Source organism: Ictidomys tridecemlineatus, chromosome 11, assembly GCF_052094955.1.
Source record: "Ictidomys tridecemlineatus isolate mIctTri1 chromosome 11, mIctTri1.hap1, whole genome shotgun sequence".
Lineage (NCBI taxonomy): Eukaryota > Metazoa > Chordata > Mammalia > Rodentia > Sciuridae > Ictidomys > Ictidomys tridecemlineatus.
In genome coordinates, this window is record NC_135487.1 from 87,700,499 (window position 1) to 87,726,551 (window position 26,053).

General features: G+C 31.0%; 1 protein-coding gene across 9 annotated transcripts in view; it reads left to right on the top strand.

Moving 5' to 3' along the window:
• Rnpc3 (RNA binding region (RNP1, RRM) containing 3) overlaps nt 1-26,053 on the top strand; it is a 56,762-nt gene that overhangs the window by 226 nt on the left and 30,483 nt on the right. For 3 of the 9 annotated variants that reach the window (XR_013427953.1, XR_013427954.1, XR_005735330.1), the window contains exons 2-16: nt 1,122-1,169; nt 5,008-5,126; nt 6,284-6,367; nt 6,856-6,967; nt 7,626-7,694; nt 8,892-9,034; nt 11,245-11,370; nt 12,442-12,593; nt 15,344-15,505; nt 16,571-16,665; nt 16,750-16,808; nt 19,144-19,276; nt 19,836-19,907; nt 20,958-21,159; nt 22,448-22,523. Coding sequence is in view for 2 of the 9 variants with exons in the window: in XM_013364674.4 (XP_013220128.1) it covers nt 1,122-1,169; nt 5,008-5,126; nt 6,284-6,367; nt 6,856-6,967; nt 7,626-7,694; nt 8,892-9,034; nt 11,245-11,370; nt 12,442-12,593; nt 15,344-15,505; nt 16,571-16,665; nt 16,750-16,808; nt 19,144-19,276; nt 19,836-19,895 (1,362 nt within the window). In the remaining 7 variants the exon portion in view is untranslated. Of the gene's footprint in view, nt 1-1,121; nt 1,170-5,007; nt 5,127-6,283; nt 6,368-6,855; nt 6,968-7,625; nt 7,695-8,891; nt 9,035-11,244; nt 11,371-12,441; nt 12,594-15,343; nt 15,506-16,570; nt 16,666-16,749; nt 16,809-19,143; nt 19,277-19,835; nt 19,908-20,957; nt 22,652-26,053 lie in introns of those variants that run through there. The other 6 variants (XR_013427955.1, XR_005735331.1, XR_005735329.1 and 3 more) reach the window with 5 other exon arrangements.

Below are 26,053 nucleotides of genomic sequence, written 5' to 3' on the forward strand. Positions count from 1 at the left end.
CCCTGGAGTAGTGATCCGGAACGTGCCAAAAAGAAAGGAGACCGGGACTAAGAGTGAAGGGGCGCTCTTGTCGTGGGGGAGTCCGGGTCTTTCCTCTTAAGTCAGACTGCTTTGCGCTAGAAGTGAAGCTTTAATTAGCTCCAGTCTCAGTAATCACATCGCTGCAGAAAAGGCAAAAGAGGAAGGCAAAGTAGACAAAATGGGTAAAATAGTATATTAACACTGAAAAATTCCTACGCAGGAATTCATACACTTTTTATTAATATACTTCAAGTGTCTTTGATGGTTATTTCTTCACTTCAGAATTAGTGGGGACGTTAAGTTTGCAAGATGACCCACAATAAAGCAAGATATCAGTTGTTTTATTTAAGTTTTCTTCTTAGATGATTCTAATGTGAAGCCAAGGTTGAGAATCTGTAAGTTAAAAACCAGTTTTGATCAGTCTTAAGTGTCATGTATGCCAACCAATACGAATAAAAATGCGCCTTTTGTTCAATTTAAATACATTCAGGTCATCTTGTTTCAGATTAGGCGAAATTAATAAATGTGATATTAATTACCCAAGCAATTTCTTGTAATAAACATTGACAACTTATCCCTAATATGATAATTTGTTTACTTTGGCTTTTTTGTTTGTTTGTTTTTGGTAATTTAAAAAGTATTTTCAACATGTACTTAAAAGTAGAATTCTTCCATTGAAACTTGTTACAAAAATAAAGCTCAAATGAAACATACATATTGAGAAATGATTTCTGCATTTTGTGAACACTTTTGAATTTTGCCTCAGACTGTATAGATTAAATTATAAGATCTCTGGATTTGTTATAAATAGGGGATGAATATATAACATATTTAGAATTTAAGATTTAGATGTTTAAGATTGATTCTCTGTGTATAGTGTAGGTTTTTTAAATTTCTGGTTTATTGGCTGTTTGTATACATAACACATGCTAGGTTGTACACCTTTATATGAAAAAGCTGCATAGCTTTTATTTCTGTCTGACCCAAACAAAGAATGAAACTAGTAATCAGTTAAATAGTCTCAATGTCCCATTCTTTACTGTGGTTTTATAGGAACTGAAATTATATTGCAAGTAATTTGTACATTTACTCTGTTTCAGAAACATACAGCTTTTGCTACATTCTCTAATGAAAAAGCAGCTATAAAGGTATGATTTTTTTCTTTACTATTAAAGTTGTCAGTAATTTTTTTATTCTTAGTTTGGGTACAAAAATGGGAAGTAATATTAAACTCTAGTTTTTAGAAGTGAAAACTGTATTCCAAGAGTATACCCAACAGGATGATTTGGTTGTCAGTTGGCAGACTTTGTCCAGTGCTTAGTTATTGGAACTCAGAAGTGGTAGGCTAACTATAAAATTAAGTATATGTGTAATTGAAAATTACAAGTTCTGACAGAATGTAAAATGGATAACTATCTCTGTAAATGTTACAAGGAAAGATGTGTTAAGTATTAAAAAGTAGAAACCAGGGAATCATTTATGATAGAGCTGACTTTTAAACTAGACCTCTAATGATTAGTTGGATTTTAAGAACAAAAGAAGAGGCTGGCCTTCCACATTTAGGAAACACTTTAAGTAAAGCCATGCCATGGAAAGTTTTAAGTGGGAGCTAGGACCTGAGATGGAAAGAGGACTTGAAAAATATTATAGAGTCTATGGGCTGAGGTAGTGGCTCAGTGGTAGAGCATTCGCCTAGCACGTTCAAGGCCTGAGTTCCATCCTCAGCAAACCAAATAGAAAGATGTTTTAGTGGCCAATGCAAGAATAAATATCTGAAGAAAACAAAGGGCAAATTACGTAGACATTTGGTAAAGATTGAGTTTATAGATCTTGTGGCGTAAGGGTTGAGAGAGAGAATAGTCAAGATTTTTGTGGTTGAGAATTTAAATTGGGACCATGCAGCTTCTGAGGATCTTCTATAAGAATTTGAAGTTGGAATATGTTTGTAAAGGCATATATTATCTATTAATTTTGAGAAGACATTGGGCTACTTCTGTGGAATATTTGGTAAATATTTAAAAATACCATTCTAGAGTTAAGGCAAGGTCAACAATGGAAAATTTCTTCAACTATGTAAATAGTTATGGTAGATATCATGACCCACTGGAAGATGAGTCCAGAGAAAAGACTGGGAGGGAAAAGTTAAGGAAGTAGGATAACTAGAAAAGAAATTTTCATAAATGCAAAAAGAAGAGTGTTAAGAAGACCAGCTCCTGTGATGACACATACTGAGGAACGAACACAGTGTCTTAAGGACTTTTTACCATGAAACAATAGAAATTACCCAAATTCTCATCAATAAGGAGAAAGGGATAATTTGAAATGCAGATTGAGCATCCTCGATCTGTAACACTCTAACATCTGAAATTTTCAGCTCCAACACATAGCCACAAAGTGGAAAAGTCTATACTTGACCTTGTAGAACAGGTCACAGTCAAAATGCATACACATTAAAATTATTGTATAAAATTACCTTTAGGCTATATGTAAAAGTTATATCCAAAACAAATGAATTTTATGTTTAGACTTAGGTCCCATCTAAAAGTTACCTCATTATATATTTGCAGATATTCCCCAAATCTGAAAAAATTCCAAAATCTGATTTCTGGTCCTAGGCATTTTAGATAGGTGTACTTAATCTGTGTGGATGGTTCGGGTCATATTTTGGTGATGATTTGAAGAAAGTGAAGGAAGTTAGCTTAAGAAGTATCTGGGAGAAGTGCATTCCAGTCAGAGGAACAGCTAGAACAGAGAGGTCCTAGGGTATAAACATGCCTTTTGTGTTCAAGGAAGCCTTTGTGACAGGAGCAGGACAAATGAAAGGGAGAGCATTGGATTTGAAGTCAGAGAAGTAAGTGTCCTCACTATGGAGTTTATATAAGGAATTTAGATTTTACCCTGAGAAAAATGATTTCCACTAGTATTTTAAGCAAGGTAGTGACATAACTCTGACTTATAGTTAAAACAATCACATTGGTTGTGTTAACAATAGACTGAAGAAGGGGGAGAGTAGAAATGGGAGAATTTACTAAAAAGTTATTATAATTTAGTCCAAAGATGATTTTGCTTAGATGATCATTGCTCATTTGTAACACTGGAAACACTAAAGCAGTGGTTAGATTCTGGGTATATTTTGGAGGTAAAAGGAATCAAGATTTCTTAGAGGCTTGAATATAAAATATAGGAAAGAAGTGGTTAGGATAATTCTAAGATTTTTGACCTGATTAACTTGAAGAATGGAATTATTCTTAACTGAAAGAGAAAAGGCTCCAGATAAAGGACATTGAGGTTGGGTGAGTATTAAGTGGTTCAATTTCTGAAATGTTAAATTTGAGGTGTTTGACAGTTGAGAAGAGATATTCATTATTTGGATATTTGTTCCTGGATTCAGGACAGTTCTGGGCTGAAGTTATAAATTCAGGATTTTCATTATATTGATGATATTTAAATTTAGAATGCTGGATTAGACCACCAAAAGAATGTATTTAGATAGGGAGGAAGACCAAGAATAGAGTTTTGGAGCATTCTAACATTAGGAATGTAAAAAAGCACAAGTCAGAGATTGATTAGTAAAATAAAATAAAAAACAGCGAGCTAGAAAAAAATTTATATTATAAATGTATATATTTATATACATTATTTTATGTATGTTATTTATATTTACATATGTCGTAATATAAATGATGCCTGAAAACAAGCAGATAACCATTTACCAAGGTGTATGTATTTATAAAATCTAGTATAGAGAAGATTAAGTGTAGTACCATTGGCTTGGTAATGCAAAATTTCTAGTTGTCTATGAAAGGCAGTATCAGGGGACTTCATAAGCCTGACTTGAATAGATTTGAGACTGAATGGAAGGAGGTATAGATAAGAGAGTTTAGATCATTCTTAAGGATTTTAGTGGCAAGAAAAAGAATAAGCAGTAGTAATCTGGGTGGGAGAGATAGGAGTATGTTTGTATGATGTGGGAGATCCAACAGGACAGAAAATTAATATCGTAGATAAGAACACCCCCTTGTACATGTCCAGAGAATAGCTGAAGAAAGACTTTAATAGATGAGAGAGGGTTTGATTTAGTTTGCAAATCAAGCAGCTGGATTTAGATTTAAAATATGCATAATTAATTTGTGTGACAGAAAATAGGTTGATGCAGATGATGATAGATAGGGAGTTATGATAGGACTCTGAAATTCTCATCTTGTTTCTTCAGTTACCTCAAAGTAAGGATATAAGGTGCTTTGCTGAGAATGGGAGAGAAAATATTGTAAGGTTAAGGATCAAGGAGGAAGTATAGAATATTTTGTTCACATGTAACTGTGAATTTGTGAATGGGACCATGCAGATTTGTTATATATATTTTTTTTTTTCCTAGCCATTTTCAGCTTCCTATAACAATATCTAATTTCACTTCTATTTGTGCATTGAGATCCTGAGTATTGGTAAAATAAATAGCTTCCTAATTATAAGAAGAGTTTGCAGAGGGTTGGAGTTAGCTAGGTTTTTTATTTTGCTCAGATATAGGAAGCAGTACTTTGATAAGTAATAAAGACTTGAACATAGGAAAGTTATGTCCAATTCATTCCATTGTGTTTTCTATGTTCATATATGAATATAGCATAGTCAATCTCCACATCATGTACAATCACAAGAATGGGATCCTAATTAGAATAACATATACTTCATGTATGTATAATACATCAAAATATACTCTACTGTCATGTATATCTAAAAAGAACAGATAAAAAATAAAAAAATTAGGTTGTTTAACAAATCAATTTTAAAAAAGTAATAAACACTTGATAGATAGCCTGAGATTAGAAATGAACAAGAAATAGGTAAGTAAATAAGTAAATGTTTACAGCCTTAACAACAATAAAACATGTATACAGTTTTTTGTTTGTTTGTTTGTTTTCTTTTTAATGTGATACTTAGCAAATAGTTTTTGGTATAGTAAATTTTTTACTCTTGTTCTTCCAATTGAAGGCATTGACAAGACTTCATCAGCTGAAACTTTTAGGTCATACTTTAGTAGTTGAATTTGCAAAAGAGCAAGATCGCATTCATTCTCCATGTTCCACTTCAAGCACTGAAAAAAAGAAAAGGTACGTAGATTCATTTAGGTTTTCCTACCATTTTAGGTTGGGGAGTGTGCGTGTGTGTTAGCCAGTTGTGTAATTACTTCATTGTTCTCAGACTAGCAAGTAAAATAATTTGAAGCCATAATGATAAATTTCTTCATTAAATCAAGTATAGTAAAACAATATCTAATTTCACTTCTAATTGTGCATTGGGACCCTGAGTAATGATAAAATAAATGTAAAGTGAGATGGAAATGTGGTGAAAGCATTCCATTTTTAGTGGAAAGGAGGTAATTAAAGCTCATTTATTTCTTATCCAAAATGGTTGTCACCTAATATTTCAGACTTTTTTTTTAATATTTGCAGATACATAATGAGTTATCTTAGGGATGAGACTCAACATGAAGTTTATGATTTTCATGTATACCTCATATACGTAGTCTGAAGATAACTTTATGTGATATTAATAGTGTGCCTGTTACATGAGGTTTTTATGTATGGAATTTTACACTTCTGGCATGATGTTGTCTCTCAAAAAGTTTCATATTTCAGAGCATTTGGTATTTCAACTTACAGAAGAGATTCCTTTCAGTAATGATACTAAGCTGTCATGAATACGTGTGGCCTTTGAAAATGATGACCAGTATTTGGTTCTCAGTTACGACTCTTTGTTATATAATCTTTACAAATTTGCTTTACACAAGTGGGTCTCAAAGTAAATCCCTGGACTAACTGAATCATCTAGAAACTTGATTAAAATATCAAATTATACAGAATTCTAGGCCTTAATTCTCAATCTTACTGAATCAGAAACTGAAGGGGGAGGGACAAGGAAGTACAGTGCTAGACATCTGTGAGATTGGACAAAGATATTAAAAAAAAAATGGAGTATCACTTATGTACTATCTAAATTTTAGTTTTCTTTTTGGTCTTTGAGAATTATTATATCAAGTTTATAAATTTCCTGTGAAAAGTAAATGAAAACGTGAATGTCCAATTTTACAATAATGCAAAAGGTTTTCAGTACAATTCTGCTTCTCTTTTCATTGATGCCTGCTTGAGAAATGCTTGAAATTTTTTTTTTCCATAACTGAATTGTTTTCATAAGGTCATGTTTGAAAAAAATTCTTTTTCTTTTCTGTATGTAATTTTAAGATAAGGTCAACTTATGTTCTGTCTAGGTCTGATGACACTGTGGAAGATGATAAAGAAAAGAAAGAATTTGGTTGTTTAACAATAGAAAATGGAATTGCACCAAACCACGGGTTAGCATGTTTTATTTGTTCTTTTGTTGATTTTCCGGCTTTTGTTGCTCTGTATGTGTGTGTGTACACATTTTACAATAATGCAAAAAATTTTTCTTATTTGCAATATATATATATTGCAAATAAGACATATATTACAAATAAGAAAAATTTTTAAATGAATAAATTTAGCATGTCATGTATAATTTTAATACGTTGAATAGACATTTAGAGCTAGGTGCTTGTCACTGAATTCAGTTCAAGAAGCACCTATTAAAGTGTTCAGAACTATATGTAAGCTCTGAAAATGTCTCCTCCTTTTGTGATGCAATCAGAAGGCAAGTTTCTTCTTAAAAGTACTTGTTTGGATCTTTAAGGAACAAGGTAACTAACTTTAAGTGTATCATTTGAACAATTTTTTATATTGTCAGTTTACCTAAAGTGTGTTATTAATATGAAATCATTAAAACATAATAAACACTCAATTTTTTTATTTTTTATTTTTTTAGGTTGACTTTTCCTCTGAATTCATGCCTCAAGTATATGTACCCGCCACCTTCAAGCACAATCTTAGCAAACATAGTAAATGCTTTAGCAAGTGTACCTAAGTTCTATGTACAGGTATATAAAATAAAACTTATTTTTCTCAAAATACTTATTTGTTTAGCTCAATACTATATTTTCCATGATGATTTTCATACTTATGTATAATAGTATCAATCAGACTAATTCTAGACAGGCAATGATATACAATGCATTCATCAACTACATTGAAAATGGATTCTAATAAAGAGAACCTAATTTGGGAAATGTCATTTCTGGTAATTTTCTGTTATTTTAGAATATACCATTAGTATGGAATTTCCTAAGGAAAGTGTGTGGGTCCTTCAGCAAGTGCTTGATAATTTCAGCAGTAATAGGATACTTCTTTGAAGTAGAAAATATATGTGTTTTTCATTATTGTACTCTGTTTGATTATCTCAGTAATCAGTAACATTGATAGAGTAACATTAGATTTTACATTATAGGAGCATTACATTCTTATTAGTGGGGATAACTATATTGATAAAAATGACAAAAAAAATTAGGAAGACTAACCTGAGATATATCAGTGCTTTGTTTTTCCTTGTCTTGGGATCATAAAGAGAAGAAATGGCCTTTCTTTTCACTCAATTAATCAGTAGTGTTTTTACAGAAGGTTTTTAGTACATGAAATACAGGATGTGAGTTGAAACATTATGTTAATACTGTATGATTTTAAATCTTTTGCCACTTTAAGGTACTTCATCTTATGAATAAAATGAATTTGCCTACACCTTTTGGACCAATTACTGCACGACCTCCCATGGTAAGAAACCACTTAGAATTTTCAACTTTCATTTACTGAATGAAATTATTGAGGATAAATTATACAAGTATTATGTCAACCTCTGATGTATAGTGAAGATAAGAAATACATATAAAGTAATGTGATATTAATAATAAAGCTGAGAAGGGAAAGAGGAAAACCAGAATATGAAAGTTTTGTTAATAGAGACCAAAATTTCTTATAGTATTGTTCAATTCTTTAACCTACAATGTTGCATCATTACAACATAACCACAACAATAGAAACATCTAAAAATTCCATTGTTGTGGCTCTGTTGTGTTATTTGAGAAAGACAAAAAAAAAGGTTGCTAATACTATATTAGAATTTACCTGCAAATCTTGTAGTAATTTAGACATTAAGCTATGTCTACTCTTAAAATTATTCCAGTGTAATACTGTATATATTTATGGATAACAATAATACAAAATTATTTTGAATGTTACCATAGAAGAGAATTTGCATTAGGCTTGACTGCTTCTCTGCTATATGTAGTGTTAGCTTTATAATTTTTCTTTGTAGCTTTAGTGCCTACTCAGTGCTTGTTACAGGGTTTTTATGATTATGCTAGGGGCTGGGATTGTGACTCAGTTGAAAGTGCTTGCCTGGCATGTGTGAGGCCCTGGGTTCGATCCTCAGCACCACATAAAAATAAACAAATAAACAAAATAAAGGTATATTAAAAAAAAAAATTGTGCTAGCAGCTGTTAATGAACAAAATTTACTCTTAACTCTTTTAATATAGTAAGTTATTTCTTGTTCACGTTGTTTCCATTCCAAAATTAGGATAGAAAGATATTCTATTCTAAGTTATTCAAAAGCCTGAATTGTCTTCACCCTGTGCCTTGTCAGGTTGATGAGGGCATTACCAAATAGTTTGCAGATCAGGAAGGGAAAATTATGTTAGAGTTCTTTTTTCTCCTATTTTTGGTTACATGGCAAACAATAACTCTAAGAGGGGCTTTCAAAGTTGGTCCAGCTAGAGGCCAAAGAAGACAAAATAAATTTTGTGATCAATTAGTAGTCTGCCACAGCACACATGAATTGTGTGCTGAATATGCAAAAGAATATTATGAAGTAAAGGGAAATAAGAATCAAGTATTTACATGGAAATTGGTTTGTCTGTTCTGTAAACATCACGGATTGCCATAGCATTTTTGTTTTGTTTTTTAAATTAGTATGAAGACTATATGCCATTGCATGCACCTCTCCCACCTACATCTCCTCGGCCACCTGAGGACCCTCCTTTGCCAAATGAGGATGAGGAGTTATCTAGTAAAGAATCAGAATATGAAAGCAGTGATGATGAGGACCGACAGAGGTTAGTAATAAGAATAAATTGTTTAGATTATAAGAAGCATAGAATATGGGAAAGGCTTTTTGTTCTTCCTATACTTTGCATATAATTCTTCAGACTTTGGAGTCATTAGAATTTGTTCATAGCCATCACCCCTCTAGCATGTAAAGTTTGATAAATTAAGACCTGGGAATAGGTACTAGGACCTAAGGGAATATTGGGGGAGTATGCATAATTTTTTAGAGGAGTGATTGTGGCATTAAAAGCACACCATGAAACTTCATTATTTGTGGATTTGTGTTTGTGAATTTGCCTACCTGATATTTTAGCTAGCCCCCAAATCAATAGTTTATAATATACTTTTCAAGTATTTTGTGGATCTGGATGCGCATAGCTTGGTACAAATTTATTTAAGTCACCTTACATGCAGATATCAAATGAGGTCAAATAAAGTGGCTGTGTTTGTTGGCATTACATCATTATAATGAAGTGCTTGAGATAATGAACTTAGAAAAGGGCTTTATTTATTTAATTATTTACTGGCCTCTCTGGTTGTGGAGGTTCTGGTTGATTGGCCTCATTATTTTAGGCATTCGATGAGGCAGCACATGACACATAGCACAGCAGAACTACTCGCCTTATGGTTAGAAAGAGAGAGATCACAGCTCACAGTACACTTCAAGGGCATGCCCTGGTTGACATTAGGACGTTTCAGTAGATCTTACCTCCTAAAGATTCCATTACTGCCTAATAGGGCCACCCTGGAAACCAGGCTTTTAAACACAGGGCCTTTGGGGGATATTCAAGATGCAAACTTTGTCAGTGACTCTCTGCCTTCTTGTTTTAGCTCTCATACTTTATACAAGTGTTCTTTGCATAGTCTGTTCAGTGTCGTATTTTTCACATTTTTAATTTTTGTTGGTCATTTTGCTGTTTAGAATCACCGCCTAGTGTTGAAGTGTTACCTTGTATTCATTTCTGCCATTAATTCTTCTTTAATTATGAGAGAAAACAAAACTGCATATAGTAACCTGTGTTTCCATGCCTTTCTGACACTCTGTAAAAGAACTTATAAAAAAAAAAAGGAATATTTATAGGTTCATCATATGTTTTTTGAATATCTAATATATGTGCATGACCTTGATTTAGAGACTTTGTGTACTTTGTGTACTTCAGGTGAGCAATTTATGTGATTTAAATCACTAGATTTTTCATAAAATTTTTGGTAAGTTGTGTAATTAAGAGAGTTTAAAAATTTACATCTTATGTTTACATTTTTCTCTGGGGGAAAAAATTTAAAACCTATTTTGAGCCATACCTCCTCTCTGTTTTATTGAGTGTATTTGTTGTGCTTCCAAATTTTACAAATGAAATTCTGAGAGTTAGAATTGTGACTGGTGATTTCTGAGCTCCTTCTTTATGGAAAATGCAGAAATGCTTAGGTAAGATATATATATTAGCCATTCATACTCATAATGGAGGAAAGCTATGTACAAGGCATCAATACTACTTCCTAATTATTACTTGCAGGCTACTCCCACCCCCACCCCCTACCCCAGGGCTGGGGACTGAACTCAGGGCCTTGCATGTGCTAGGCAAGTGCTCTGCCACTGAGCTAAATCCCGAACTCTGCAAGCTACTTTGAGTGAAGTATTTGAAAACTGTTCTTAGATAGCTTGTTACCTTACCTTGCTTATATAATGATGCATTTGCAGCATTTATTCATATGATGCTTTTCAGTGGAATTCTTTTTTTAATCTATGGTCTGTTTGAATATGAATCAAAATAGTTTTACTCTCTTGGTAAAGTCTTTTAAATATCTGTCAAGAAAATATCAATAATTTTACATAAATTGTATTAAGGTATCAGTTCTTTTGTTTGGTATAAGTCCACCATTTTATTTGGACAACTAATAATGTTTATAATGAAAAGTATTTTTAAGATAATTTGATAAATTTTAAGTAAATTCTTAATTCTTTCAAAGAAAGTTAGAGTGTAAGCTCCATCAAATCTTTCAAAGAAAGTTAGAATTTAAGCTCTGTCAAATTTTTTATCCCTTTATTTATGTCTTAGAATTTCTTATCCCATGTAAATATATTCCATATTAAATACGTGAATTGTGTTATAATTTATTTTTATACATCCAAATTCAAATTTAAGCTTAACACCAACAGTATTGAATAATTATGCTTCTAGATAAGGATCTTGTTTATACTCCCTCTTTTCCAACATAGAATGACCAAACTAATGGAACTAGCAAATTTTCAGCCCAAAAGACCAAAGATGGTAAAGCAGCGCCATGTGAGAAAAAAGCGAAAAATAAAGGATATGTTGAATACACCCTCATCTTCTTCACACAGGTAGTTTTATATAGAACTATAAAAGTGAATGCTGTCCATATGTACTTTGTTTACTTGCTAACTTTGTTTACTTTGTTAACTCACATTATTCCTCAATGTAGCTTTTGTTTAATACACATTTACTTGGTTCACCATTGGCTTCCTGTTTGCCACATTTACAACTATTCATAATTTTCTCACAATTTACCATTGTTTAATAATACTGAGTAGCCCTGGTCTCAGAATTTTCCACCTTTCATTTTATAACATCACGTTCTCTTTTTGTCTTTTCTATTTAGTGTCTCAATATTAATTGAAATTTTAACTTCATTCAGTTTTTCTATTAGATATATTTTTCTTGTAATTAACTTTATAAATTAAGAGGGGAGTTTTAAATTTTTTTTTATTTTTAAAGGAATATATTTTTAATCACTTATTTCAATTCAAGTAGAAGTAATATGATATATAATTTGATGCCCACCTGACTTGACACTGCTATTCCATACTTTTAATCTCTATAGTAGTACTGAACAACAGAAACAATGTGAGCCACATTAAACTTTCTAGTAGCCACATTAAAACAGTAAAAAAAAGCAGATGAAATTAATGTTGATAATATAACTATGTAACATGTATACCCAAAATATTATTTAAGCCTATTTGTTTTTCATAAAGAATCAGCAGCCACTTATAGCTGTTATTTACTTTGTTAACACAGTGCTGCTGCATACTGTATAAAATATAGTGCATTAAAAATTTATATATTAGTATAAATTTAACTTTTTTGAGTATATTAGTAAATACCATGGTGTATAAAATCAGTAGTCAAGTAATTCAAGTACTGCCCTTCATTTACCTGGTAACTTTATGCAAATTATTAGCATCTTTTAACCTCAATCTCCTCATCTGTAAAGTAGAAATTTAATAATACATTAGTGCATATCTTAGAGTTTACTGAAGTATTTAAAACACTTTATGCAGTGCTTATAAGTGTATTGAATGTTTTATCAAACTGTTACTTTTAAATTGAGAATGAAATAATATTCTCAGGATTTGCAATTACAAATTCATGCTGTGGTTATTTTTAAATAGCAATGTACATCCTGTGCTGTTACCTTCGGATGTATTTGACCAACCACAACCTGTAGGTAATAAAAGAATTGAATTCCACATATCCACGGACCTGCCAGCTGCATTGAAGAAAGATTTAGAGAAAGAACAGAATTGTGAAGAAAAAAATTCTGGTAATAATATTTGAGTTCTTTCACGTGATAAAGTCAGTCTTATTGCACTAGAATTAAGTTTCATATATAATATTTGTCTGTTTTCATATTTGTCAGTTTTATTTAAAATATGTGATTAGGCTTCCTTAATATCATGAAATACTATACATTTTCAACTGTTTCATATACATAAAACTTAGTTTGCAAGGTTGTCACTATTATTTTTTTGCTAGTAATGACATCTAGAGTGAAATTTATGTTTTCTGGCTGGTATATACACTAATAATACAAGAGTTTTGTGTTGTCTTAACTTCTTGCTTGTTTAATGTGATGTTCTATGGTTTTATTAGTGTCATTGTATTATTAGGAAACAATGTAGCTATCCTGTGAGTTGTAGATTTTACACATGTATCTCTATTTGTGTGTGTGTGTGAGAGAGAGACAGAGAAAGAGAGAGGGAGAGAGAGAGAATATGCGTGTATTTTTTTTAAATCCAAAACTTTTGGAGGATTGTTTACCAAATACTATTTTTACATTTAAATTTAGCATATTAAAAATTACAGGGTTTTTTTTCAGCTTTTTTAGACATTAATTTTTTATTAACAGTGTCATTTCTTTGTACCTTAAATCTTTATATTTCCAAAATCATACAAGCTTATTAGAAATTGATTCAGGACAGAAACATAAAGTAAATTTTTTTTAAAAAATTAGCATTCCCAAACCCTACTATCCTCTGTTCTACTATGCAGAGGCAACCAATGTTTTTGTTTCTGCATTCTTCAAGACTTTATCTTGTGTGTTAGCTTTGTGTTGCTAACACAACATCAGAGATCATCAATTTAAAGGAAAGGTTTATTTTGGCTCACAGTTTAGGAAGTTTCAGTCCATAGTTAATAGAATCAATGCTTTTGGGACTATGGTGAGGCAGTAAATGGTATTTGTAACACATGGCAAAGGAAGCCGCTCATCTCACAACAGCCAAGAAGCAAAAAGAAAGAAAGAGTCATAGACCAGTTTTCCATAAATCCTGTCAAGAGCAAGCCCCTGGTGACGAGACTACTTCCCACTAGATCCCAATCCTTACGTTTCCACCGTCTCCTAATATTGCCATGGGCCAATCAAGCCTTTACCACATAGTCTTTTAGGATCAGTGTAGGTCCAAACTATAGCAGTCAGTACATGTAAACACATTTTTCTTTTATTCTTGTTTTTGAACATGAATATGAATAAAATATGCACATCATATTTTACAGTGTTCATCTTTCACTCAGTGACTTATTGAAAGTTTGTTATATAGCAGACTCTGGACAAAGACATCTTCTCTTGTGTTTTAGAATTCACAGTCTAGCGGAGATAACTTACTATATCAGAGCATAAAAATATGTACCATACTTTTTAATGGCTGTGTAATAGAACATAGTATAGTAATATCAGTCATTATTTAATTATACAATATTATGAGTTTTTTAGTCTTTACTGTTATAGAAAACACTAAAATATACATCTTTTTTACGTATATATTTGAATACTTTTGTGACTATGGGGTAGAATTCTAGTAGGTGTTAGAGAAACATAGTGAGTGAAAATCTCTAGTGAATTTTAATTCCTGTCTGATGATTAGTGTTGATTTTTTTGGGTAGCTTCATTTTTGTTGTTTTCAATATTTTTATTTTTTGTTTTGTAAGTTCATCTTATTAAGTCACTCATTAACACAAAAATTTATTAATCTGTTTTTTCTTTACTAGGATATGAAAATTGTACATATTTATGTGGTACAATTTTCTTAGGTTTAATTTTCTCAAAGACTTATACACGTACAAAAAGGGAACAGGCATTCTACGTCATTGGCAAAGCAGTAAAATTAATAGTAGAAGCATGTTAGAGGTTTTAGGTTTTCTTTTTTAGGTAGTATTAACTAGAATGTTTCTAGTGAATGTTTAACCTTGTCTTTCTAAACATTTTTCCCCTATGCCAGATTAATTATTGTTGATGCTAAAATTCATATTTTATTAATGAAATCCAATATGTTGATAACTAAAGTAAAAAGTTTATAGTATTTTTTAATTTCTTTAATTTGAATAAGTAATTTTTAAATTTTGGGTTTCTTCTTAAAGAATCAAGATTATAATTATCTTTTTTTCTTTGTAGTGTGGGGAGGTTAATGGAAGGAAATACCTTGTTATGGTGTTTATTTCAGCATAGTTTACTTATCCTAATCTTATAATTGTTGAAAAGATTGAGGTTGTTTCACAATGTTCTGATGTAACACAATATAATCTTCATAACTATTATATAACACTGAGTGACTATCTTAGCAGAATTATGTAATTTATTTAATTGCAAATTTCTTTTTGTTCCTATAGTTATTAATATTTCACACTGTCTACGAGTGAACATTTCATCAGATGCCCCTTTGGCACCTTAGACTGAATACATTGAAACTAAATTTATTTTTTCCTCTTTGCAGAACCTCTATGTAGCAACACAAAGCAATAGTTTAGCTGCTTAGCTCTTGTCTATGGGTGTTTTCATGTTACAATAACAAAATTAAATAGTCATGATAGAAACCATATGACCTACAAAGCCTAAAATATTTACTATTTGGACCTTTACAGGACATATTTTTCTATGTCTATTCTAGAACATTGAGAAACACCAAAAAAATTCAGTGGTGCCAAAAATATTTGTTAAATTAAAATAGGGAACAGAAACTTGAAAACTATACTGAAAAGAGAGATAGTTAATGGCTAATATTAATGTTGAACTCTTAGAATTACCTGCTACTGAAGTTGATGCATCCAGTATAGGATTTGGGAAAATCTTCCCCAAACCTAATCTGAACATCACAGAAGAAACTAAAGAAGACTCTGATGAAATGCCCTCAGAATGCATTTCTAGAAGGGAGTTGGAAAAGGGCAGAATTTCCAAAGAAGGTAATATTATGAAATAAACCAGTTTATATTCCATTTCACAGTTCTTTAACTACACAGAAACAAAACAAATCCATTTATATCAAGAAACATAACTTAAAGCATAAACATCAATTTTTATCTGATTAATGTTTGTTATCTCTTTTGAGTTTTAAACCCCATACTTCATAGGTGAATTTCCTTTTCATACTGTTTCCTGCTTATATTCATTTGGGAAAAATATTTCTTTTCATTCCTAAAACTTTTTTATATGGCATGTAAAATAAATAATTATATCCACAAATCTGGAGTTATGTGTTACAAATATAGAACTGTTAATTGATAATTTATTTTTCTCTGTTGTAGATTTAACACACTATATCTGAAATGCATACAAAGCAACTCTAAAATAATGTTGATGATTAAAAATGCATATTTTAGAATTTTATATTCTCACATAATAGTTTTTCACTTTTAAAAGATTTTTTACTGTTTAGTTCATTTCAGAAAAATATAAGGTTTTTGGACTATTCGTAACATGTAATTTTTTTTCCACAATAATGAGAGATAACTTCCAGCTAGCATTTTTGCATATAACTTCTAGTTATGAAGAACAGATTGCTTAGTAAACTTGGGGAACTATAAAGGGAACCTGAAATACATTTGTCTGAAATACACGATTGTTATTTTGGAGTACTTCATAATTATTTTTGAATATGGAAGTGGCTTGTGGTTTGGAAAATTTATTTTAATCAAAATGTTTATACAAACAATATCAGATATGCTTTGCTCTTTAATAAAGTAACTCATCTTAGGACCTTTAATAGTAAATATTTTATTAAACAGATTTTAGTTATTGTAGATGTCAGAGATTTTTCAAAACAATACTTAAATTTTTTCCTTATAAGCATTTCAGATTTTTAATTTGTATTGTATACCCATCAGTAATATTGTTACTAATATCTATGGCTTTAACATTTTCATAAAGCCTATTTTACCTGTTTAATAGCTATTTGCATGTTATATGTTTCTTTGAAAAATTGGTAAAAATATTTTAATTTTATATCTTTTGTCTTGTCTTTAAATAAGAAATGGAAACACTTTCAGTTTTCAGAAGTTATGAACCTGGCGAACCAAACTGTAGAATATATGTAAAGAATTTAGCTAAACATGTTCAAGAAAAGGTAAGTTGAACTTACAAATCGACTTTGTTATTTTACATTTTCCCCACTGGCTTCCTTATTTATTCTTTCTTATTGAATTTCCAGGATCTTAAATTTATTTTTGGGCGCTTTGTTGACTTTTCATCAGAGACACAACGAATCATGTAAGTAGCAATCATATAACCTCAAGTTATGTTTTGATTTTTCTCTGTTGTGAATTTAACACTTTTTGTTATGCCACCATTTTCCTTTTAAAGATAAAGATTGAGTGAATAATTGGTGAATTTTCTTTCACAAGTAACCTTTCAGACATCTAGAATAGGAATTGACAAACTTCTTTAAATGGACAGACAGGAAAAAATACAATGTTTTTATTTTATGCAGGCCATGTTGTCTGTAGCTAATCATTTTTGTAGTCCTAGCTTCAAAATAGCTGTAATACATAAACAAATATTTATGGCTTTATTCATGTATTTCTTTACTTATAGGAATGGACTTTTGGTAAATTCTGCTCCTGTACCCTGCTCTAAAGCACAGGTACTCAGGCTTTAATATACCACATAATAATCACCTGAAGATTGTGGTGAAGCAGTTTCTTGGACCTATCTCCAGAGATTCTGGTTTTCTAGAGTGTAATAAGACTCATGAGTTTGCATTTCTCAAAAGCTTTTGGGTGATATGAAGCTACTGGTCCAAAGAGGACACTTTGAAAAATATTATTTTAGTGGATTATCCAAGAATATACAGTAACCAGGAAAGTTTTTTAAAAATTTGTACTCTGGCAAGAAAGTTCTCATCTTTTAATTGAACTGTATTAGTCAAAGCTAGCAATTCTGTGAAATAGAAGAAAGGGATGTGATTCATTATTGCTATAAAGCTAATATTTGGAGTTATAATTTCAGTTTGTAAAATTTTGTACTAGTTAATTTCAAAGTAAAGATTCTTTGTCATATAAATAAAAAGTAGAATAAAGTAGAAGATGAGAATTATTTGAATGGAGTTAAAATAACAAGTTAGTTTTAACTTTCAGTCAAAAAGTACTTTTTAATTCTTATCTGACCTGCGAGTCTTTTTCGATAGATACAGAGATAGGACCACATCTTAACATTCTCCATCTGTATTCATTAGTGCCAGATGTCTCATCAGGATATCAAGTTTATTTTTCTGGCCATGCAAAATGCTGGGTTTTTTTGTTGCCAATAGGACATGATTGTACAGGGTAAAAAAATTATGTATGCATTCATATAAGTACGTTTGTGTATATATATAAACTTTATTTTCAGTGCTGTCTATAATAAGAATTTGAACTGAAAATCTATTTCTATGTTGAGAAAACTGTAGGTAGCAAAACAGTATATTGTTTCCCTTGAGACTGACCATGTGATTAAAAAAGGTCAGTGCATTTTTTTTAATTAATACCTTTACATGTTAGTATTCTTTTCCCATCCAATACACCATATCTTAGTGGAAAACTATACTCTCATTTTTCTAAGTAGTTTTGGAGTATAGATTTCTCTCAGAAATGTTGAAAAATGAGTATGCTGTAGAATGATAGAACACTGTACTAGGAATAAACTCTGTGAATTAAGCCATCTACTTTTCAGAGTCTTCTCTCTAGGTATCACTTTAAAATGATAGTTTTGACTAGAAAATAAGCAAGGTCTTTTTCTATCCTAATACTATAATTTCTTTCCCTTTTTTTTCCTCATATTCTTTTTAGTTATACATGGCAGTAGGATCCATTTTGCTATAATTGTACAAGCATGGAATATATCTTATTATGATTAGGGCCCCATTCTTATGGATGTACACCATAGTGAGATTCACTATGGTATGTTCGTATATATACATAAGAAAATTATTTCAGATTTATTTCATAGTCTTCCCTTTTCTTGCATGCCCTCCTTTCCCTTCATTTCACTTCATCTATATCTATTCTTCCCCTCTCCCCGCATTATAGTTTCTTGTAGTAATAATAATAATAAAATAAATTACTCAGTTGCTTATATTTGGTTCCTATTAATCTTCTATCCTTGGTCGTATGGTTTATTTTTTGTTTATTTGTTGTTGTCACTTTGAGCAGAAAGTATTGAATTGATTGCAAGAAACTTTTTGAAAATAGGGATATATGTGGCAAACCTAAGTAATAGAAACATACCTAGCATGGACAGGACTCTGAGTTCAATCTCCAAAACAATAACAACCAAAAACTGTGTATGCTTTTACTGTTACTTTATAACTTTTAAATAACATAAATATACATGTAAGAGTTAAAATTTAGAGATTCACACATCATGAAATTTGTATTACCTACTTGTAGAAAAATAGAATACAAAATAGAATTTTAGAAAGCCTGAATAACTAATGTGTTAATCAGAGAGTATAGTCATTTTTATTTTGAAATGGCAACTTTTGAATTGTTGACTACATTCTTATTCATTGCATCAAAATCATTTTACATTCTTTGAAACAAAACTACTTTTCTTACTTGACTTCTAGGTTTGATATACGCCTGATGAAAGAAGGTCGCATGAAAGGACAAGCTTTCATTGGACTTCCAAATGAAAAAGCAGCAGCAAAAGCCTTAAAGGAAGCAAATGGATATGTTCTTTTTGGAAAACCCATGGTGGTTGTATCCTTTAAATCAATCTATTTCAAAACTATGTAATTTGGGGGGAAAGGGTATAACTGAAATTAATTCTCATATTACCCTTTAAAAAGCTCATCTGGCATTCTACCTTGAAATATGCAGTTACTGTTAAACTTTTCTTAGCTGAGTCAGGTGATGATTTTATTTATTTATTAGAAAATAAGGTAACTTAAGCATGAGGTTATTAAATTTTAGCCAAGTTTACTTAATATTTCACTTTCACAGCTTAAAAGTACATTTTCTTACTAAGCCTTACAAAGGGTATCTGGAAATACATTTGGAGTCACAAAAACATTATTCATTATACCATTATTAGTCTCTCGTATTATTATTCATATTTTTGCTTGATGATTTTAATATCCAGATTATATCATTGGTTAATCATCTTTTAGTCATTAATGTATAAAGGTAGAAAGTCCAGATATAAAAACTAATGATACTAAAGGAAAGGCTAATTTTTATTCCCCTCCCCCCACGATGATTATGTAGGAAAAAAATTACTTTCATTTTTGTGAAGGAAACCTTAATTTTAAAATATTAGCAGTTTGCTCGATCTGCTAGACCCAAACAAGATGCAAAAGAAGGGAAAAGAAAGTGTTAAATATTAACAAAGGTAAGTGTGGAGAAAACATAAAAAGATAAGACTTTCTATACAAGCAAAATTAAAGAAGTGTAAAAGCCTGCTAGAATAATAATTATGATACCTCTTAAGAATTTTAAGGAAATTTCTATGTATACAGTTGATTCCAGAAAACATCAGAATTATTGACTGCAGAATAAAGTTCATTTGTATGTAAAAATTAAGTTTGGAGAAAGAATTTTATAAAGTATATGTCTATTAGTATTTATTTATAAAGAAGCGGGTTTTAACCTTTAAAATGTTAAATCCCTTAGAGAGCTTGGTAAAACAGTCTGCTAGGCTTCTCCCTCCCTACCAAGAATTTCTCATTCAGGAAAACTGATGTGGGTGACAAGTCATCCTAGTTTTCCTGTGACTGAGGGATTTCTCAGTGTACACTACCTTCAGTGCTAAAAAGATCCGGCAAGTCAGAACAAGTTGGTTACTCTGGGTGGCACCTGGTAATTTATGTAGTGTGTTCCCTTATAATAAGGCAACTTGGTCCAGAGCCCACACTTAGAAACTGACAAGAAACAGTTAAAGCAAAATTTTCCAACTCTTAAAATTCTGCAGTGCTGAGAATATACAATTAATTATTAATATAAAATGTTAAAAAAAATTTTGTGGAATTAAATTTTTTTTCCTCTGGATCAAGCAATTTTAATGTTATGATTAGAAATAATAAATTAGGCATTATATATTCTAAAGTTTGTTACTTAAGAAATAAGCAGAAGTAAATTACTTTCCTTTTTTTAAAAAAAAATTTCTCCCTTTTTAAACTGGAAGGACATAAAATAAATTGGTCAAAATTACTGTTGTCTAGCTGAAAAAATGCTAAATAAGAAAATTTTGCAGTGTTTAGTCTCTTTGAGATGCCTTGGATATTTGAATTTTGTTCAAAGTATCTATACTATTGTAACCAGAAGTCAAGTATCTTAGGGGAAAAATTGAATAATTTCAGTATGTTTTAAAGTCATTTATTTGTAAATCTAATGCTGAAAAAATAAGAAAAAAATTAAACTGCATTCTGCTGTTCTTCTTTAGAAGCATTCCTGCGTAAATACTGCTGTAATACTGTCATGCAAAGTGTATCCTTTCTTGTTGTATCCTTTTTGGGGCAGTGTTTTTTGTTTTTTTCTAGAGATATTTTTTCACTTTCCTATCCACTGATCCAGATTAAGTAGTCATTTTTCTATACTTTTATTCAAGTGAACTATTTCTAAAATTATTTCTATAGCTTGAACAGGTTTGTTGTTGAATTTTCTATGCTTTCATTTATGTTGTGTAGTTTTTCCAAGGAAAGTTAGTGAATCAGGTCAACTTAGAGAATGATGCATTTGTTTAAACAGAGAATGTGGTCTTTCTTATTTATGTATTTCCTAAATCTAATTCAGTAACATGTTTTTTTTTATTTTATGATACACCTGGTTTAGGTGTTCTGTATAAGATGCTCTCCAATTTGAATGGGAATTTTTTTTAATGTACATATATTGAAATACCTGGATTTCTGTATAAATGCCAAATAAGAGTAGCACACCTCACATATGAAGTCTTCATTTTGAAATCTTTTTTGACAGAGATAGCGGTAGAAGTTTCTTCTCCCTGTTTCTTTTCCTAAACAAACAAAAAATAATAATAATAAGGAAAGAGAAAAAAACATAATGTTGACTTAGGGTAGTTCAGTAAGTGAAAAGAAATGAACCTGGTAGAAATATAAGAACAGAGATTTCCAGACCAGTTGGTGTCCAAAATCCACTGGAACACAGTGGTTCTCAAATTTGGCTGCACATTGGAACACCGTGGGAACGTTAAAAAAAATTATATATATATATATATCACTTTAAAAGGGGGAAAAAATAACCTTAGATATATATTGATATCTAGTTCCTTCCCTCCCACAGAGTTTAGATTTAATTGGTTTGGGGTGTACCATGGATGTTGAAATTTTTCAAGCCTTTCTAATGTGCAGTCAAGGTGGAAAGCCACCAAAGAAGGGTTTTTATGCATAAAGATTCCTAGACTGTGTGAAACAACACTGATGAATTAGAACCTCTAGAGTGAGTTCCAATAACCAAATTTGAAAAGGTTTCCTTAGTAATTTTAAGGACTGTCCTATTGGGATACTACTTTATTAGAGTAAATGGTTGGCCACCTATAACTAACTTTGTCATCAAACCTTTTATAAATAGGAAAATAAAGGGATAGAATCTCTGCATCTCTTTGTGGGAAACTTTGCTATTATACATACTATGAAAACTACTCAAACTTTTATTAAGAACCATTATAACCCTAAGAGTTCAAAAAGTTCATAGATAACTGAAATTACAATTTTTTTGATATGCACAATTAAAATGTTTTGTTTTCTAATGTTGTAAATCAGTTTCTGCGAAACATGTTTATTTGCATAAAATTTTGTTGTACTGACATGATTCACTAATTTTCTAAGTAAAAATGTTTTAGCTTTTAGTTATTTTTGAACTAATAGATTATTTTATAATCATGATTATTTTTAATGTGCTTTTCTGATATTTTAGGTTCCTTTTGAATTCCATATCTTTCAAGTGATTTCCAACTTTGATGAGAAGAAATTGACCATCTGGCTATGGAACTGTGCGTAACAGCTTTGAAAGTATATTTAAAAATTAAATCTATATGCATTTAGATCAGATTATTGAAGATATATAACGTGTTTTAATGATTTCTCTCATATATAATAAATTATTTTCTTTCCAATAAAATACTGCTTGTATTTTTAATTATATTAGTTTATATATCTAGAAAAGTATAAATCATATGAATTTCTCACTAAGATAATTTAATAGTACATTTTAAGTATTCTTTTATGATTATATATATTACCATTTTCATTCTTAACTTGATACAGTGCACTTTTTCTACAATAATCTTATTTCTTATAATTATTCTAGTAGGTTTCTTTGGTAGTGGGAAATTTGTTCCAGTTTAGGGATTTTGTACCCTTGTCTTAAGTTGAAATTTCATTTTTATACCCATGAATCTCTTAGCTACTAGAACATCATTCACCTGGGAAAATGTTTCCCATATGGATTTATTCTATTCCCCTGAGTAAAATTAATTCCAGGGATATATAAGTGGGAAAATTTAATTTCTGTTTTTTAAAGTTTACTTGTTCTAATTATAGTCTGTGAGTATGTGATAACACCTTCACATTAGAGTCACTGCCAACAGATCTTCTGTAAAATTATAAAAAACAGATAATGTAATAGCAGAAGAGAAGAAGACATTATAGTTTGGTAGAGAGTACAAACATGAAAGTTTTGTTTTTTCTCAGTAAAATAGGAAATGACATTATAGAGAACAGGGAGAGAGTCATGAATAATTGAGGAAAGGAAGAAGGTGTTTAAAATAACAAGGAAAATGGAAGGATAAATATACTCTTGGGATGACTGGCTAGGTAGTACCTAAAATAATTAACTGTCTCTGGTTGTTAATTTAAGTGAGATTAGTCAATATGTTTTGAGTTTTTCTCCAGTTAAGTTCTACATGGATGCCATCACTGTGCATAGGCTCAGAGTTGAATTTGATGAAAATTGAGATTTTTAAAGGTAAATATGACAAATTTGGAAGAAAGCAAAAGTATTGATATTCAAGAGATTTATTATAATGAGTCACAATGAAAGTATTCTGGTTAAGGAGTAAAGTAAGAGAAGGTTGAGATGTAGTAGAAAATGGTATAGCCAGTTGTAAATTGCAGTATAGTTGTAAATGTGTTGAAGTTTCTTACTAGTAGTAGGAATTAGAAATTTGTTTGAAATAAGAACAGGGTGACTAATATTGAAAATATCAGTGCAGTGATTAATGAATGAAGTTCTAGGATGTGAAGATGGGAATAGGATGAGTCCAAATAATGGAAAGAGATTAATTTAAGAAATTAATAAGGAAAGTTTGAAAGTATTATGTAAGTGGACTTTGAAATTGTCAAGAATTATGACAGGAGCCAAGGAGTAAATTATCCTTAGAGCATATAAATGTCAAATATGTAAGAAACAATAATTTAAAAAGTTTAAAACTCTTGAGTCCCTATCCTGCAATACTGACAGGAAATTAAATAATAAAATATTTGACTTTACTGAAATATAATGGTTTTATGAGTATGGGTTTTAAATTGAAATCTTGTATCTATGACTTGACTTTAGCCTAACTTGACTTTTTTCCTCATTTTCCATGGGGATAATAGTATCTACTTTAAAGTTGTAAAAAAATTTGGTGAACATAAATACTGAATACAAGTCTGATATATGCTATTCAAGTATTATGTAGCTCTCATGGTAGTGGTTTTCAGCTGTATTAATTTCTTTTCCATTTCTGATACAATAACTTTGGAAGGAAAAATGTATTTAGCTCACAATTCTGAAGGTCCAAGAATATGCCACTGACCTTTTAACTCTCAGGGTTCCAAGGTGTATGGCATCACAGTGGCAGGAGTGCATGGTGAGAAGAGATCGCATAGTAAAACAGGAAAATCAAGAGAGTGGGAAGGGGCTAGTCTTGCTCTTTTGCAGGAACCCCTTTCTTGGGAATTAACTGGGTTCCCACAAGAACTATTAAATCTTGTCTGAGGGTGATGTTTCTAGTGACCCAGTCATTAGGGTTACTAGGCTGGTACAAGGTTCAACTTTTACAGTTTTCTCCATTTCAAAACTGCCACACTGAGGAACAAGCTGCCAACATTTATACCCTTGGAGGACCAGGTGAAACTGCCATACTATAGTATCAGCTCATCTCATTTCTGAGTTGTGTGAATATTCTTAAGTGTTATAAAACCTCAGTCATTCTTCCATTTTAATTATCACTTAGATGCCCAACACTTTCACTAGTTTCTTGCCTCACTTGGAGGATGATGGTATTTAACAAATTTAGGAACTTAAATATTGAGGATTATAAGTATCATACAAATATATCCTACCTATTCTTACTTCATAAATAGAGCGTATGGCCCAAGTGTCGAATTTTAAAGATTGCTAGAAATTGTTCAGAAACTTTTTTCCCCTTCTGGATACAAATAGACCTACATGTATTAACCATAATCCTGGCAGTAATCTGATGATAGTTCCTGATCATTCCTGAGTCCAAAAAAGGAGTTATCATGGTCTTGAGAAAGTACTGATAATATAATTTGAGCCTATTTAGTTCCCTATTTCTTTTTCTTCTTACTAGAGGATTTGTCATGTAACTGGCAGTGTATAGGTCAAATACATTACAGCTGAGGGTGAAAAGTGAAATTTTATCTAAAGGAAATTTCATCTAAAGGAAAAAGCATCGTACTACAAAATCAAGTGGGAAACTAGGTATTAGGCAGCTGAAAACAAAAGTATTACTGCAATGTAAGATATGTAAAATTTGTTCTTGTGGTTTTCTATTTGTGCCTCCATCTAAGGCTGGACTAGTGTGAGGTGAATGTGACACCAAGGGTATAATATATATGGAGGCAGTTTCTCTCAGAATGGCACAAATACCCTTCACCTAGTCCTATTCATGATTGTGCCTTTTGTATTGATAACATGAACAGAAACAGCATAATCAATCCTTATTAGGTAAATCACCAAAGGGCAATAGTTTTCAAGTTGCTCTTTTAGATTCTATTTAGAAAATACTGTTGTGCAAATGAGACTCCTTCAGAATCAAGTCCAAAATATTCTTTCAAAGAAGGAAAGGGAAGAAGTCAGTACCATTTAACACTCAAATGGCATTTTGCTTAATGGTGATAGTAATTATTTTATCTTTATTCCACTTCCCTTTGTAGTAGAAAGTTCTTCATGTCTCATCTGTAAGAATAACATACATTCCATCAGTTGTCTTTACTAATACATATAAAAATGGTAACTTCATTGGGATTATTCAGGAGAAATGAGAGCTAATCATATGTGTCAGTAACATAAAAGATAGAACTGATGGTTCTTAAGGAAAATAGAGAATTTCCATTTCAAGAATTTTACTGTATATCATACCCTGAGATTTCATGCAAAGTAGAGAGGTACAGTATTCACATGAAAGTCATAAGGGTACAGGGAGCAAGACAATTATAAGCTTTAAAGCAACATGGAAAGTGATAGGAGATTGACAGAAATTTAACATATTAATGATTAATATATAAAGACCTG